The sequence below is a fragment of the Antennarius striatus genome, chromosome 10 (genome assembly GCF_040054535.1).
Source record: "Antennarius striatus isolate MH-2024 chromosome 10, ASM4005453v1, whole genome shotgun sequence".
NCBI lineage: Eukaryota > Metazoa > Chordata > Actinopteri > Lophiiformes > Antennariidae > Antennarius > Antennarius striatus.
The window spans coordinates 5,746,633-5,765,064 of record NC_090785.1 but is presented as its reverse complement, the minus strand read 5'-3'; the positions used below and the strand labels follow the sequence as shown (position 1 = coordinate 5,765,064).

Here is an 18,432-nt window from a genome sequence, read left to right as displayed (position 1 = left end):
TGCTCAGTGGTAGAGCGCACGGTAGAGCGGGTCATCCAATTTTCTGAGATCGGCGGTTCGATTCCCGCTCCCGCCCAAAAAACACCCGGAGGTGAGCTGACAGTGGGAGGTGTCAGCTCACCTCCAGAGCACTGCCGAGGCGCCCTTAAGCAAGGCGCTGTTCCCCTTACAAGTTGCTAATTTGGGCGCACCACAAAGGAGCTGCCCGCCATTCTACCTCCTCTGCATGCGTACAGGCCCCCTGTGTGTGTGTTTTTGTTCAGGGCCTGTATACACTAACATATGCATGTGATTGGATTTGTCTGACTAACTAGAGTGTGCTCTTAATTTCCCTTCGGGGATTACTATGTCCTTTGTTAAAAAATGTTCTTAAAGCAACTTGAAATTTAACTTCAGAATGAGGGAGCTCCATGAATGAAGGTGTTTGTGTGTGTCTTCATCTCTTCCCCCCTTACATAAGAGTTTAGCCTTTGCTTTATTATAAAAGAGAAATAAGTTCTGTAAATTCTGAAACTATCCAGTCCTGAATGATGAGACAATAAACACTAAACAGTGGACATTAACTTTGGTGCATGCCTTCCTTCTTTCCTTCCTGCCTTCCTTCCCTCCTTTAATGACAATCTTGTGTCTCCTCTCTTACTCCTTTAGCAGAAAGGCTTTTGTTAACTATAGAAGCTTGACTATACGTGTGTGTGTGTGTGTGTGTGTGTGTGTGTGTGTGTGTGTGTGTGTGTACTTGTATGGGACTGCATTTGGAAGGCTGTTTGCCCGTGAGTGCTGACACCCACACATGCATACACACAAACACAATCACACAATCACACAATCACACACACGCACACACACACACACACACACACACACACACACACACACACACACACACACACACACACACACACACACACACGCCTGGCATATTTCAAATATTAAAGTGCATTTCAGTTAAGAAGTGGGACATGACATGTAAAAGGCTTTAGGGAAAGGCTTTCTACTGAGAAGAGACAAAAGACACAGCAGAGTAAGTCTTCAGAGAGAAGTGTGTGAGGGCGCTCTTCACATTACACTGTAGTTCGCAGGTCCGGATGTTACTGTGCTTTTTCTAAATGCAGCAGTTCAACCTTATTTGCTTACAGATGCTCTTTAACACTGAAAAGTACTAAAATAAGTTTAATTATTTAGTCTCTAAAATGTCTTGTTTCAAACAGCTAAACAGAAGTTTAAACCATTCACGACAGGCCTTCACTTCCATCTGAGACGGCTAACATCAACATGTATCTGTGCCTAATACCTGCCTGTCACAAAAATATGAGAGCACCAAAGAGAAAATATATGCCTATATACTTTTCTTTAACAAAGCTGGATAATGGCTTGAACCCTGACCTTAATTTGAATTCTTTCCCAGCAGTGGCATAAATATTGCAGGCTTGTATGAGGGCAAGCAGGGGTTACGGTTTAAGACTTAAAGTCTTCACTGAAGACAAAGCCCAACGAGTTGTTTGTTTCAAATGATCAGAATTTTTCCAAGAGGTGCTGAGGCTCATCAGTGCCTTTCTTTAGGCAACCAATCAAATGTGGAGAGTTTCTCGCTTTGTCCATTCATTATGAGCTTTATCTATGATAAGACACAGACAAGCTTATTGGCAGCAGATATACTTTGAACATTTAAAGAGTCTGTTGCTCTGGTTTGAGTGTTTCTGGTTGGCAGTGTGGTACCTGGCATGAGTTGCTGTCCAGTCATTCCAATTGGAGGCATCCCCAGGTTATTCATGGCTGTGGCCCAAGCGTTCGGATCCGACATGGGCATTGTTATTGAGTTGGAGTCCATTGTCATGTTACAGATCCCCTCTGCAAGGAAAAACGAAAATACAGAATGAGAAATGACTCAGTATAATTCCTGTGACCTCTAAATCATTATGAGCAAGTGTTGTTCCAGAAGAGGAATCCTGATACAGCAATGCTTCAGACTATTTTAAACTATGTTATCAGCCACCTCTTTTTTTCTAAACTGTTCCTTTAATTCTGGGTTGTGTCCGAAGGGGGAGTAGTGGGAGGGCACTGTGACCCTGCAGTCAGTAAAAGACTAAAGTGACTTCAAAAGCAATGCCATTCAGACATAGTGTGTTTTTTCTTTAAGTTTCTCTACTGTGGTTGAACACTTGTGCCTCTAAATACTCCCCATGTCAGTGTCCTCTACTGACAATACACTGAAAATAATGTTGTTGTAGGATTTAATAAACTGTCCCACAAACATACTAAATGTAACTAATTTGTAGAGGCACCAGAAAATGACAATAAAAAAAACAACAACAGGAATGCAATCATATATCAACAGAAAATCTACACTGATAAGTACTCCAGCGAGAGACTGGAGCTTCTTTTGGAAGTCGGAGTAAGAAAATAATTAAGTGTGAAAAAAGATTAACATGGCACTAAGCACAAATCCCGATGCTATCAGGCATTTGCCAGGAGCTCTTCTACTAAACCTTTAAAAAATGTCCAACTTAGCACAAAAACAAAACAAACACATTATCTCCAAATCACAACTCTAGACTGGGTTTTCTGCCAAGTATTGCAAAAGAAATCAAACACATTTAGATCCTCATAATAAAGAACCCTAAAGTAAAATCAACACGAACAGATTCACCAGCGGCTCGTTCTCCTCATCTGTTCTCTATTTCACAGCTTCATGTGCTTCAATTCTCTCCGTCGCTCTGCCTCTTCCTCTGTGGCAAACCTGTAAACTACTGTGACTGCCGGCTGAGCCAAGGTGCCCTCTTTCTTCCCTTCTCTTCTTCTAAGAAGCCAAGCCAAGACAAACAAGTAACACACTTCACACCTCAAAAGGTCTACTGTGTAGCCCTCTACGAAGACAACACTCCACTGCTCCAGCCACCATACTGGCATTTCTGATCGTCAGACACAGCTGGTAGTGTGTAATAATATTATTTGCCTCTTTCTGAGCAACTCATTTCAGAGCTGTCTATATCCCTGCTGCTGATAAAAAAACACCCGTGTCTGTGTATTGCTGTGATAATGGTGCTGACGAGGACTTCACAGGCTTGTTAACGAACATAACCCCATTAGCTGGGGACACATTCAAGGACTTAAAATGAAGGAGAAGAAGGAGTGGTGGTGGATTTACTTAATAGCAGTTTTATAGCAGTTTACAGTACATTAACTGCTGTCACAGTGCTTCAGATGGATACACATTCTCAGGGTTTGACAGATGATGTCCTCAGTCTAAACTGACTACCCTTGTGTTTAGCTAATAAAAGCGAGGATATTTAGATGTGTGCACAAACTTCGTATGTCATTGATATATAAAAACTGAACATAAAAGGTGGTCCAGGAGTTGGTAATAGAAATTATTACATATCGTTTCTTTTGTAGGACTTAAAAAATAATAATTACTTGAGTTCTTGGGATTTAATAGTGCCTGTTTGCAATTTTTTAAAATTCTTTTTATCGATAAGTGTTGAAATAGGATATTTTGTTGTTTAGGTATTTCATCGACAGCACAGTGAGGCAGTGGGTAGAACTGTCGCATAACAGCAAGAAAGTTATGGGTTCAAGTCCTTTCTGTTTGAAGTTTGTATGTTCTCTTCATGTCCGCAAGGGTTCTCTCCAGGTTCTCTGGCTTTCTCCCACCTCCAAACACGTGCAATTTAGGTGAATTGATAAATCTAAATTGCCCGTAGGTGTGAGTGTGTGCGTGATTGGCTGCCTGTCCTTCATGCGGCTCCACGATGCGATGGCAAGGTGTCCAGAGTGTACACCTCCTTTTTTCTTGTCCGTAGCCAGCCGGGTAAGGCTCCGGCAGACCTGTGGAAAACTAAGACCTAAGTGGAAAACCATCTGCAGATTAGGGAATTACGGTTGTCTACAAAGAAACGTGTTACGGCCGCAGCTCTATCGTGTATATTGAGTATCCCTCTGCGACCATGCCTCTGAAAAGCCATGTCATTTAGACATTGTGTGTCTAAATGACACAATGCTGGCACTGCACTGCTCCCAGATGCTCCGCCCTCCCTCGACAGTGCCAGGTGCGGTGTCTCTGGGACTCTTGGCCATGCCCTTCCGCCATCCCCATATCCTGATGGGTGTGCCGTCTTGCTGACAGGCCCAAGCCCTACCTCATCACCTGGCATGGACAGTTTAAAAGCTCTGAAAGCCAGTCAGACTGTGACTGTGACTGTGGAAGCACGCCTCTGAGCCGTCGAACTGTGACCTAGTGATGTTGTGTATTGAAATAGTGTCCACCCTTGTTAAGAACTGGTAGTGTTTTGTTTTCCATTTGTATATTTTACTAGAGGTTTTGGTACTTTTGTATCTTATAACAAGTTCTCTGTTTGCTGCATTTTTGTTTATCTTTGAACCGAGCCCACTGGCCTTCCTAGTCTGATAAATGAAAAATCTTAGTTAAATACTTGTACTTAGCATGAGATTCTAAATAAATGTTTTATGTTCCCCCTTTAACATCTGGGTTGTTTTATGTTATTTTCCTATTCCTCTAGATGGTTTGTAACAAAATGGATGGATGAATGTATTCCATCCATTAATTTATGACTGCAATTTTTAGAAAATATGAGATCAGGATATGCAGTAAATATCTAAGGAAATATGCCATTCTTTAAATACATGTATTACACATATAGTACCATGACAGACGTCAATGATGGTTTCAATTTAAATGTAAATAGAAAAAATTCTAGAGTTCATATTGATAATAAGGTGTTTTTCCTTCCTGTGTTTCCTACAGATAACTAGTTCATCTGATTGATTCAATCTTTGCAAATTTTTCATACCCTCTAAATCAGTCTGTTGTCACAATTTAAGTACCCCACAGTTCCTCATGAAGTAGGTTCTATTCCTGTCGTGGGTAATGCCAGCGTCCCCTTTTCAACATCTTCTAAATCATTGATGTGTAAAGGAGAACATTTGTTGCTGTTTTTATCCAGATAGTGACCATAAAAGATGATGACTATCACCATAAACTATTAATTAATATTCCTCAGTAAAATGACATTTAAAGTGATCTCAACCTATCATGAGTAAAGATGATGGACATTTTAAAAATTCTTCCCATCTCATCTCATTTCATAAACGTTGAAGGAAACTGCATGGCATCTTCTCTGATGAGAAATTGTTGGAATTCATTGATTTTCAAAGACATTTAGAATTCATTTGTTCCTCTTTGGGGGTTTTTATTGATTGAGACTCATATTCTCAGCTGTGTGCATCTCACTGGGTGGGTCTTAAACCTTTACCAAGACTATAAGCTCGAGGCCAAGTTAAGTAACAGCAGCCTTCTGCCCCACCAATAAACAGTCTGCTTTTAAGTCATTCATCCAGGATCAGAAATCCACACAAGATTAATGTGACCAAATCAGTTCATCCGTCTGCCCCTCAGGTCCATTCCTTTATTTAAGTTCTACATTACCCTCTTTCCTTCCATCACACTGATTTGTAGTCTTTGGTTCGTTGCCCACCCCCCCCCCCACACACACACACACAAACACACACTTATGCACGCACACATACACACTCCATGAATCACTTTCTAAGAGTTGTAGCTCTGCTCATCAATCAGTTTTGATTTTTGTTCCGGCAAACATGACCTTGAGGGCAAGAGTCAGTCCTGCAGGAACCATCCAGCAACAGCACATCAATATTTAGAGCTGATGGAGGAATAGCAAACAGCTGTTCTAAAAAAAATCAGCACACATGAACAAGCACACACACACACACACATATACACACGCACACATACACGAGTTAACCATGACAGGGAGCAGGAAGAGCAGCCAGCGACATAACTAATGTTGGTGAATACTTTTTATTCAAAACATGAACAGAAGCACTTCAGGTTTCTGTTTTGGCCTACTTTATTCAATCCAAGCAGCTAAACTCTTTATTCCAAGGTCAAGAGTTCAGTGAACGTAAAAAAAAAGAAGACGTTTTCAAATTCTCCCTTTCAACAAGCTGAAGACACAAGTTTGAACATTTGGCAGGTAGCGAAGAATGGCGACTCTGTTTAAAACTTGGTCAGCGTCTCATTAGATGCGATGCTTTTAGTTCACAAATTGCCTTTGGTTAGGAGCATTATCCTCACATCTTATGGGATTATGACACCCTGATCAAATTTGAAAATAAACAGGAAGTCCTTTAGAGATCTGAAGAATCAAATTACAATCTCAGATAATGTGAATTCATTGTGAATATGAGGCTTACAGGCCTACATATAGCTAACATATAATGATGGCTTATAAAAAGCCCGAATTGGAAAGCTTGAATAGCAAAGCAATGAATCAGTTGATGTCCAGTGAGCATCCAAGAGTAGGTTCAACAACCTGTGCAATACAGCAGTGAATTATGGTCATGCATGGTGACAGCATGTGATGCTGTCCTTTAGATATAAATCACTTCATCATTTTATCCTTTTCAACATTGTGTGTCATAATTTCCATATGCATTATTTATCATAGAAGCATTTTTTCCCCTGTGTATTCTGTAATAAAACTGTCTCCAGGCATTTCTGAGTTCTGTCTTTTATGAGAATGGGAGGACAGCAAAACGAAAAAGAGCGTTTTTTGATGCCTCTAGCCAAGACCATCACCTGGGGGGTGGGGGGGGGGCAGAGGCATAAAAATGTAACAAATAATAATTGAAAAGCTGTTAAAAGACTACCCTGCATATGACTGCACTGTTATGACCATGATATATGACAATCAAAGTGATAGCAGTTTTGATTCAGGGTCGCCCTGGTCTGTAGTGTTTCTGATACTCAGTCTCTGCAGGCTTTGACCAGCTTTTAGCTTTCTTAAAAGCTCCCCCAGGAGGCAGATAGGAAATTAGGTCATTTAAAAGACCATTGGCTGTAAGCCCCAATAGCGCAAGGAGAGACGCTTGGGGCCATTTAGGCTAAAACGCACATGTTTTTAACATCTAACCACAGGTTTATTACAGCTTCCAGAGAGCTAATTGAAAAAGAAGAAAAAAAGATGAGGGATGTAGACAAAAAGAGGAAGAAAAGGTCACTTTTAAAAAGTAGATATGCGGCTGGCATTACAAAATGACCAGAGCAAAGTGAAATAGAAAATGCAAGTGTGCATAAAATTGAATTCTGAACGTTGTAGGAAAACAGCACCAAAACTGAAATTAGTGTTTGATGTAATTTTATTGTTGAAAACAATGTTTAAGTGCAACCAATGAGAGTAATTTAACTTCAATTTAAAAAAAAATTGAATAATCAGTATTTTTTGCTGCATACTTTCCAAAACCCTCATCAGAGACACAATGTGCAAGGATATACCTTCCAGTTTCCATTTAGAAGAATGTGTGAAGTGTCCATACTTATGCATGGAAAGCACATAGTAAAAAATGCCTCCGGAGCACAATTACTTTCTGAGAGCGGATGTCTCTTTGACCTTAATCTTCTCCTGAATGCAGGTCTGTTTGTCTGAATGCTAGTATGTGCGTGTGTATGTGTGTCTGTGTATGTATGTGTGTGTTTCTGAATAAGTAGTTATTTTAAAAAATTTGATCATTTTCATCATAATGTAAGAAGAATCATGATGAAGATTAGAAGTATGGATCATTGGAGAATATTTGTCCATTATCTGATGAAATAACAAACCATGTTGGAAATAGAGTCATGTGCATGTTAAAATCACTATATAATTATTCACTTACATGCACAAGGTAAAAAGCCACCCCCCCCACCCTCACCCACAGTGTCTGATGAATAATGTATGAGTGTCCTTAGTTCTGCTACTTTGATCTGTTAATTATGATAAAAAAGTCTGGTGATAAAAAAAAAACAGCATAGTGAAAAGTAGCCTCAGTGTTAAATTATCCCATATGTCGCTTAAAACAAGAAAAGATGACAACAAAATAAAGATGACCAAAGATGCCTGGAGACAGCCAGGCGTCTTTGATGGGAGAAAAAAGAAAAGAAAAGTAGGCCTCCCATTTCTCCTTAAAATTTCTCAATATCATCCATCCAATCCATTCCTTGAACATGAGAGGAACGTAACTGTCTATTCTTCAGCCATGAAGACCCACTTTGTAGGTCATGGGTGTTACTGGAGCCTATCCCAGCTCACGATGGGCAAGAGGCGGGGCATGCCCTGGACACATCGCTAGCACATTGCGTGGATACACAAAACAACTACTCACTCACTCACACACACACCCACCCACCCACCCACCCACCCACACACACACACACACACACACACACACACACACACACACACACACACACACACACACACACACACACACTCAAACCTACTAAGGTCACATTCTTACCCACAGTGATGAAGTCACCTAAACTCATGTTTTTCGAGGTGGGAGAATATTATGAGAGAGCAAGGAAATTTAGGCCCCATTCAAGTTTTTTACTGCGGTTATGCCCTCCATCCACACGACAATGCAGATATCGGAACGAAAACGCAACTTTTTGAAAATTGGTATGCGTTGTCGAGTGGATGCTGTAACCAAAACGTTTTCTATCCGGAGGGCATGACCGTGCGACAAAAACTGTGTGTGACCTGTCTTGAATGGACAGAGCTAAAACCGCTTATTTCCTGACATATGACAGCTCCGGGTCAAAGATGCGTTGATAAAGATGCTTGACAGTTGAATATTTGTCTGTTTCTTAAGAGTCATGAAGTTTACAACACACACACACACCCAGACACATATAAACTAGCGGGAAGCTGTGGAAATTCCATGATAAAACAATAATATCAGACTTCGCTTGCTTTCTTTCTTTTCTTTACCATGACAAGAAAACAAACTGTGTCCAACGGGGCCGTAACGGCTCTGTGTGTGTGTGTGAATGCAAAGATGAATGCCGCTTCAGCATTACGGTCTGGTCATCCGGGTAGATGGCGGCTTCGTGAGTTCGGTCCTGGTAAATAAAGCATCGGGATTCCCCACAAGACAACGTGAGGTCCGTCACAATCAAAGAATATAAACCGCTATGTCTGACAAAGCCAAAACGGCTCCCTGAGGGACAGGGAAAAATGTGAAGACCAGAGCTAACTCGGCTAGCGGCCTGAACTTCCAGGTAGATGCCGGAAGCATGACAGCGTGAGGTTTTTAAGTGAGCTTATTCAAAGTATAGGAGGGGAGATTATGTGTGTGTGTGTGTGTGTGTATTAAATATATTCATTCATTCATTTATCCACGTTCCTCGCCGACGCCATTTCTGGGTAAGACCGGGACGCGCTGTCTGCTGGTGGGAGAACTCTGTGATAGAGGTCGTCCTCCAGAAGACAACTCCTGTCGTTCTTGGAGTTGTTCAGCTTATAAATGTGTTGATCAACACACTTATGTGGTTACGTGTGGACGGAGATTTTTTCGAAAATGCTGTCATGTGAATGCAAATTTCTTTCTATGCGGCGTGAAAAAAGTTACGTTTTCGAAAAGATCCGGCTACTTGTGGTCATGGCCTAAGTATTTGACTGGTTGATGCTATATAATGGCTAAACCCAAGCAACATGTTCATATCTAACATCTTTTAACACTCATAAATAGGCAATGTCCCATTATCACCTCTTTATTTGACAAACCAATCAATCAATCAATTGATCAATCAACCAATCACTAAAACCCTCAGGATAAAAGTTTTTGAAAAACTTTTATTGTATGAGTATGAGCAGAAAATTACATAGGCATTTTTGGGTTGGCAAGAATTTTATAGGTTACAGAGAAGAAACATTGTAAAGCAAAATAACCTTCCTGTTGAAGTCTGTAATTTGATTACTGAAAATAGAAGACTGATGGTTTTCTTTTGTTCTGGAATAAAGTAATCTGATTACCCTCTGAAGCTAAGGGAGAATAAACAACAGGTTGTTTCCTGCAAAGAGAATTTGAAGGTTAAAGTGCTTTGTTCAAAGTCTGTGTTGCCTAGAAAATGTGATCATAATACTCCCGAAAGACTTTCTAAAAAAAATAAGCTGCATCCAGAGACCAGCATCCATTGCAAATAAATCCAATGTGAATTGATGTTGCTTTGGTGCCAGGTGACCATGCCTTTAGTAGTGGCAGCAGAGGAGGTTGTCAAATCAAATTATTTTCCTGGAAATTGGATTGGAAAAACTAATCTGAACCCAGACTACAGCAGGGATAACAAAAACTCCAGGTCCAACAAAATACTTGTTGGAGAAATCTGACCAATATTACAGTCCAATCAGGTCTTCATTGTCATAAAAATTCTTCCGTTTGTGATACTATTGATAAAGTCCCGTGAGTCAAAGTCCACCAAATCCTACTTAGTCCACAGGACTAAAATTATACATTAATTTGCTCATTTGACACAATGGAGCCCTCATTAGAATATAATCAACTCAACTCTCTACTTCCACCCAACACACATTAAACTGTCATGGAATTAAAGTCAAGTATGCAGGTTAGATATGGACCTCTAAATTCATTAAACATCTCACAGTCCTGGAATTGTCCTGGAGAATGCTATTGTTCCTGATTTTTTGAATACACATGAGAAAGGTATCCTTACGTATGTGTGTTGTGTTCCAATGGACAACTCACATCACAAAAGGAATGAATGACAATGCCAGCAAAAAAAGGTAGAAATTACAGTTGCTCTCTTGATGGAAAAATCTGTGTTACACTAAATGCCAAATTACCATTCATTAAATGAATATCATTACTTTTGAAATGGACAAAAGCTGAAGATGCCATGCTTTAAAATTATAGTAAAAGAAAGAAGAAGAAAGTCCACTTTATTATCCCTCAAATGGGAAATTGTCTTTCTCAGTCTACACTACAGTTGCATGCAAAAAAGAAAAAGAATAAGTTTCATGTTGAATAAAAATATCTATCTTAATAGGGATGACATTTTAGCTGGTTCTTCTATGGACAGTAGTTAAAGAAAACTACTTCTAATGCATTAACAGAAGCTATTTTTATACAAGTGGAGCACGGGTGCTTGTGGTTTGTGTCAATGTTGTCCAGGAGGAACAGCTGTTTCTAGAAGAAGAGCATGACTTTTTCCTTTCTTATCAGCTTGAGAGAGGTGACAGGCAAGAATAGATTAATCCGATATCTAGGGGAGGCAAAAGCAGAATGGAAGATAACACCAAGGAAAAAAAACATGGAAAAAAGAGAAAGATCTCAAACAACTGAAATGTCACCACATTGGTATTATTTAAGTATTTTTAAAAAATCACATGATATGATTTTGTCTGGGGAATCCAAAATGAAAAAGAACAACTGATAAAGTCTAACATTCATATGAGACGGATCAACAAGGATGTATACCGCCATGAGAGTATCCTTTGTATCCAATCAGCATTTTGAAGAAAGGTGCCAACACCTACAATTTCTTTGTGATTAACAGGAAGCATGTGTCACATTGACTGTTGCATTGAAATGTAAGAATAACATTGACTTGCTCCTGCCCAAATATCCAGAAACAAAGGTTTGCTTAACTATAGACACGCTGATTACTGTCATATGTTTCTGGAAACTTACAGCCTCGAAAACTGTGACAATGAAAACTGAAGATGGGAAAAGGCCAATGCATCTGTTTTTAATTTGTGGCATGTCTTTATTTAAACATGCAACGTGAACTACTGAAATATTATACATAATTATACTGTCATTTGCTGGTATTTGAATGCAAACATGCAAAATGAACTATAGACAGCTTTCCACAACACATGCTTCCATGCCATAAGCAATGTTTGCTTTGTACAATTAATTATAAATACCAATCTCATATTTACTGTCTCTACAGCATGACTTGTACCCATAAAAAGTCCCCAGTCCCACAGATGTTATTACAAAAACTGCTTAACTTAATGTTCAAATAAGGCACGGCATCTTTTCCACTGTACTTGTGAAAGACGATGATCTCATCTGACTGGTTTAATAGCCAATTAGGAGCTGCACTGTGGTCGTACATGTGGAATATAAAATTCAGTCTGTCAAAGGGTGCAGAAGGGAGAGAGAAAAAAGTGGTGCCTGTGAGTGCATTATGTGTTTTGAATTTTATTTTTTATTTTCTTAAGTATAACGGCACCATCTTCCCTGTTATGCATGTCTTCTTGGAAGGGTTGTGTTTTCTCATGTTATATGTACACTATATCTCATTCATTAATTTGGAATAAATGAGTATACTGTACTGAGAGCTCAGTGTCATACCTGGTTTCTTTGGAAATGTTTAGTTTCATTTTTAAAAAAACCCTGCAAATGACAGAAGTATGTCAGGTCATGCATGTAATATAGCTGATGTGTAGCTTTTGATGCCAGAGTTGCTTTCTGTTTGAGTAATTCTCAGCAGGGTTTTTTTGAGGAATAACATGATTCTCTGATGTGCTTATTTCAACTGAGTTAGCAGATAATAGACTCTTTAAATAAATGTAAATAAGGCATACTGTGTGAAACATTACTTCTTTTCCATAACTGTTGCTTTTTATCTGAAGGGGGAATTTTATATTTCTTCATATTGCCATATTTAAGTCCAAATACTACTGCTACCACTGACTGCAATGGGTCATCTTGGGTCTTTCTTGTTTGGATTGCTCCTAATAACATATCTGATATTGTCAAGTACCCAAAACATGACGCCAAACCATGAGAAAATAATGATAGATGATCAGAAATATTCTGTGTGTATTGCTTGCCAGCTGTGACTTGGACAAAGACATTAAAAGCCGTTAGATACAAAGCAAAAACAGTTGCGTAGACCCTAACTGTAGTACAAAACCTTATTGTTAAGTCAGTTAAATCAGATGGGAAAACGCAAGAGTAGTGTGATACAATTCATCCAGAATGGGACGCCAAGTAAACAGACCATTTTACACTGAAAACCACTCTATACTCAAATATGCAAGAGATCATTCTACTCAAGAACAACTTAAAGCAGTCACATGAGGCTGATGATAAATATTCAGGTTACTTTAGGATTCAAATGCATTTCTGCACCAGAAATAGATTTTTCTTGTTTGATCTTCATGATCAAACAAGAAAAATGTAATTACTAAAGCATGAAATGCTTTAGTAATGTAATAACTAAAGCATGAAAGTGCTTTAAAACTTGAACTCAATGTCTCCACCAAGTTGTACATTCCATATGTATGGGAATTATCCTCAGCCAGCTAGTTGTGTGGATCATATTGTGAGATGCACCAGCTGTCCTCGCATGAACCCAGTGCCTGTGTGTCATCATTCTGATTTGCTTAGATAGACACTTGTCTCTGACCAACCTCAATGTGATGATAACATCTTTTCACTCAAAGAACTGTGATTACAACGTAACCTATAGGTTTTAGACACAGGACCCCAGAACTTCATGTGCGGTGACTGAACTATGTACGAATCAAGAGGTCTTCCAAATCTCTTGTTAAAACAAGGGAAGAAACAGGCGTCAGTCTATTTAAAAAATTATAAGAGAAGAGGGAGAAGAGGCATCATCAGGGCCATGAAGCAACTGAAGGCGATTCCCCTGCTTTTACATCAAACTTTCTGGCTAGAGTTATGGTTAGTGGCACAGATAAATCAACAGCTTCTCCCCAGAAAATTCATAGAAAGAAACATCCAAAATGTCAAAGTCAGATGTTCTGAGACCATAATTAATTTGTTCCTTAGTGCCGTCAGTACATAAATACCCAGAGGGCATACAGGGGGAAAATGGATGAAAAGACATATCTTTATAGTTCAAACATATCTTTTTAATCTAAATTTATGAAATTACTGTATATGGCAACGAGAAGGAGATCTGCCCCACATGAATGTTAAAACAAAGATAGTTTCAAAGAGCCTAATTCAGTATAGGGCTTTAAAAGAGGTGAATATTCCATCAGTAAATCCATCTTCTGTAACTTCTTTTCCTGTGTAGGGTGGTGGAGGGTTGATCCCCACCACACCAGTGAGAAACCCTTAGTTCATCATGGGGCCAACACACAGAAAGACAAATAACCATCAACACCCTTGTTCAGCAATTTAGAGTCACTTCTTTACCTGTAGGGCACATTTTAGGGTGGTGACAGGAAGCTGGGTTTCCCAGACACAGAAAGAACATCCAAACTCCATTCAGTGCCACCCATGTGTGAATAATTAAAAAGTACATTTTGTGACCAATACATTAAAAAATCACCATTTCCAGGACTCTTCAGTGTCTGTGTAGGATATGTCCAATATGCTGCTTTGTAGGAGCCTGGTGGCTAACATGTAATCATTACACAGTCAACCCATGTTTAGCAAAAAAGACACAAGTTTAATATGTCTACTGATGCTTATCAGACAGCTTGACATCCTCTCAGAGGAAAAACAAGCTGGAGAGCTTCGTTAAGTCTGCTTTTTTTTTTTTAAAAGTCTTCTTTGAAGTTTAAATTGTCAGAACAAGAGACCAGGACCTCAGGAAATTTAAAAAAAATAATAAAAAAAAATACATAAAAAGCCTGGGACTGTCATTATTTGTTGTGGTGAGGGAACAACAATACCGCAACTTTGGATAGCTTGTTATATTACAGATTGCTTGCAGACAAAACACCTTTGATGGTCATGGTTAATCAACAGCTGGAAAAGTCCCCAAGCTGTAACTATAAAAAAAACTAGTCTGTGGCAGATATATAGTTTTATACAATTCTGGCTCCTAAAAAACAAAGTGCAATTCCAGAGAATAAAGTCTAAAAGCTTTTAAAAGTTCTCAAAGCACACAGTCTTTCTTAAGTAGCATTGAGTCACTTGAAACAGAATTTATGAAGGGAATGAATTTGGATGAGTCACGTGGGCAGTGGGTAGAGGAAGAGGGCCCTGAATTCAAATCCATGTGAAGACCTGGATCTTCTCTGTGTTGACTTTGCAAATTCTCTCTGTGTCTGTGTGGGTTCTCTCTGGGGTCGCCGGATTCATTTTACCACCAAAAACCTGCTGTGCAAAGGTGAACGGGTCATTTTAAGTAGGTATGAAAGCAATTGTGGTTGACTGTTTGTCCAGAGTGTATCCTGTCTTCCAACCCAAGGGCAGCTGGGATAGGTCCAGTTCCACAACCCACAAATGGATAAGTGGTTACAGAGAATGAATGAATGATTTGGGTTCAAGCAAAAGAAACAAACAAAACATAAATACCTAAAACCAACCTTTTATAACAGAATTGCTGTGATTCAGTAATTCATGTCCCATGGAGCATTTTGCACTGACATTAGTCAGTGCAAAATCACAATGTGATAGATAATATCTGATTATAGAGAGGAGTTTAAATTTTCAGCCTGTCCACCTATTATCACGTGCAAAGCCTCTAAGAAAACATTTATTAACTGTTTGGTGCGTACAAAATACAAAAAGTGCAACTTCATAGAACTCAAGATGATCACATTCACTACAGTTGATCATAAAACCCAGTTTATAAAGGAATTGTAATAGTAAGAGAACACATCACCACAGCACTAAATCATATATACCGACAGTTATCAACAACATTATCAGTAATACACAAATCTAAACAGTTTATTACAAGAAAAATTACAAAAGTTGTTTATATTAAGATCAAAAGATGCAGACCGAAGGAAATCTTTTGTATTCCCTTAACTAATAACATAAGCATAATTACTTCCTTAAGATCAATGAAAAAATATTCATGTATGCTCTTTAGCATGATACCAGCAATAAAACACAATGGACTGCAGTTCAGGGAGGGCAGACAGGAAATTAGGGTGGAGAGAGAAGCAGAGACTCCAAGTATATTAATTGCACAGAGATCTAGGCTAAGGACACAAAAGCACAAAAAATATCTTTATCAGCAATTCCAGTTTCAGCCCGAGAGACTTCAGGCTAATTCTGGTAGCACAAACATCTGCTAAATTTATGTGTGTTGCGTGATACATGACCTAATGCCCTAAAATGAAAAAGTATCTTGGTTGTAGCAGAGTCAGCTGTAAAAAATATTATTTTTGTAGCATGACGAGTACAATGTCCTTATAGTTCCGATAGAAGACGATATGCATAGGTAAAAAATGAGTGCCTAATATATGGCATCAAATTGTGATACCATATATGAGGCATCGTCTCCCTTTTCCCTGTCCATGATCTTTCTTTTCAGTATAACCAGTACTGATGCAGTCTATATTAATATTGTGACCTTTTAACGCAATACCAGAACATCTAAAGCAAGATAATGCTAAGGATTCTGCTTCAGTCTGAAGCAGAATTGAAATCCTTAAATTTTCTTGGCAGTGGCATTGCTGTGAACTCTATGGGTAATTAGAGGCATGCAATGGTTCCTCTGGTCCTTTCATATACGTGCACCAGCACATAATGTAGGTGCACCTAATAGTATATGAGGCTTCTTTTAATTTACTTTTTTAAAATTTGACAATCATATCGTACTGTATTGTAGAAGCAACTCAATAATTTTAGTGAGAAAAGAACAGACACAAAGACATATTTTTAACATCTTAATGCAGGATTTTTTTGATCAAAACATTCGTCATACCCAGCATGCCATTCTTTGACTGGAATTGTGCCTATGAAAAACAAGGTTCATGCTCTGGATTTAGCCTTGTCCGCCCACCAACTCTCAAGCTGTTGTCATCTTACCATGCTGACTGCTGCAGCAGCTGACAGCATCTTATCACAACTGCCAATTATAACATGGGAATCTTATCAGTGGTAACCAATTAGAACCAGGGGAGCTGCTGTGAGGAAATGTCAACAGCTCAGTGAAGTTGCCAAAGCTATTATGAAGCCACGCCTCTTCATCCACAACGCATTCTTTGAATCTCCTGTCACAATTACAACTGCCTCTGTAATGTGGTGACAAGAAGGGCAGGAGGTACTGCAGGATATAAAAAGAGTAAACCTCAGAGAAAGATGTCACACTCGCGACTGTAAAGTGAGAGATAAAATTTTTTGAGAAACCTTTCTTCTATTACATACTTGGCCCAGTGTGGGTGTGTGTCGCCGGTAAATACAAAACCTGACAATAGAATAGATATTAAAAAACCAAAAGTAACTGGGAACAATGGAACAATGCTTCTTCAAAAGACAGATTTCTATAAGTCATTACAGTTGAAGAAGTGAAGATTAGTTTTTCCATTTTGGGACGACTGCACATGAATGGCAAGTAGGATGCATTATTTTCCCTTATAAACATCTGTTCACCATTTTTTTTTTCTATGAGAAGTCAATGACAGGCTTCTGAATCTCTTCTCTTGAACAACTTGAAGAAACACGACCAGTCACAGAGAGTTCTGATTTATCGCATAGTTATACAAAACTGAGCAGATTGCTTTGGATTAATCTGTTGGATTAATTGCTTTTTGTAACATCTGAATGAAATTTGGGGTCCAGCATCTCTCACATTTGTACAAGCTCTGTGGAAAAAGAGAAGCTCTTTTAAGGCAAAGATAGATTCAACACTGCAACAAATGCTTTTCTTGAAGCAACTTTTGGTTATTTAGAACAAAACAGCAGCAGCACACCAACACTGGCGTGCTATTTGGAATCAGGCATCGTTTAACATGCCATCTGCATCTGTTGTAACATTTTACAAACATGTCAGTGTAAGCGATGGAAATGTATGGCAGAAAACCCTCTTTAACAGTCCTTGACAGTGACAGTTTATCTTGTTCTGTGTTCAATGGTACCAAGCTGTCAGAACAATTACTTGTTTTTAAAGTAAGCTTTAAATGGCGACTTTCGGTCGTGGGTCCCACACATAAATCTGCCCATGTGGGACTGGAGCTATGTGTGAAAAAACTCCAAGGCCAGGTTGTTTTGGATCGACTTCATGGAACTTACTGTTAAGGAACCAAGTAAACAGAGCATACAGTATGTACAACCAATTTTAATTTCCTGTAATGGAAGCCGTTATTTCATTAGTACACAGTTCTTGATTTCTCTAAGTAACCATTAAAAATCAAAGGACAGTAAAATTGCTATAGCAGAAAGTAATGGAAGTTAAGAAAATGTGACTGTTTTGTCGATAAGTTTTATGTTGATTCCATTACGTAATTACTAGCAATATTGGAGTGACAAAAACACCTGAATCATCATTATGTATGAAACATCTGACAATGCAGGAAAATTAGCTGCAACATGTGCTCTTCATAAAATTTGGTCACCCCAGCAAATAGCACAGAAAAGGTGAGTCAAGCAAAACAAGTACCTAAAACTGTGTAAGGAATAGGGTAGAGACGATGTACAGTAAGATGGTGGGGTAGGTAGACAGATAAAACTGAAAAGAGAGGGGGTGTAAGGTTGTCATAAAAACCTAATATTTCCTTCCAGGTGCTTTGACAAATGGCTCATACAGACTTTGGTCAATGCTATTACAACAGACTTTGGAGTTTAACAACCTTAATCATCTGGTGTGTTGACTGAAGATAAGACCCATTAGCTCTTCCTATACAACAAAAACACCTGAGGGGGAAGTCAAACCAAGCAGGTAAATGT

At 38.9% G+C, this 18,432-nt stretch overlaps 1 protein-coding gene across 3 annotated transcripts in view; it reads right to left on the bottom strand.

Moving 5' to 3' along the window:
• Nucleotides 1–18,432, bottom strand: part of enox2 (ecto-NOX disulfide-thiol exchanger 2) — a 151,773-nt gene that overhangs the window by 48,884 nt on the left and 84,457 nt on the right. For all 3 annotated transcript variants that reach the window (XM_068325394.1, XM_068325395.1, XM_068325396.1), the window contains one exon: nt 1,717–1,848. In XM_068325394.1, the coding sequence (XP_068181495.1) occupies nt 1,717–1,848 (132 nt within the window). The remainder of the gene's footprint in view (nt 1–1,716; nt 1,849–18,432) is intronic.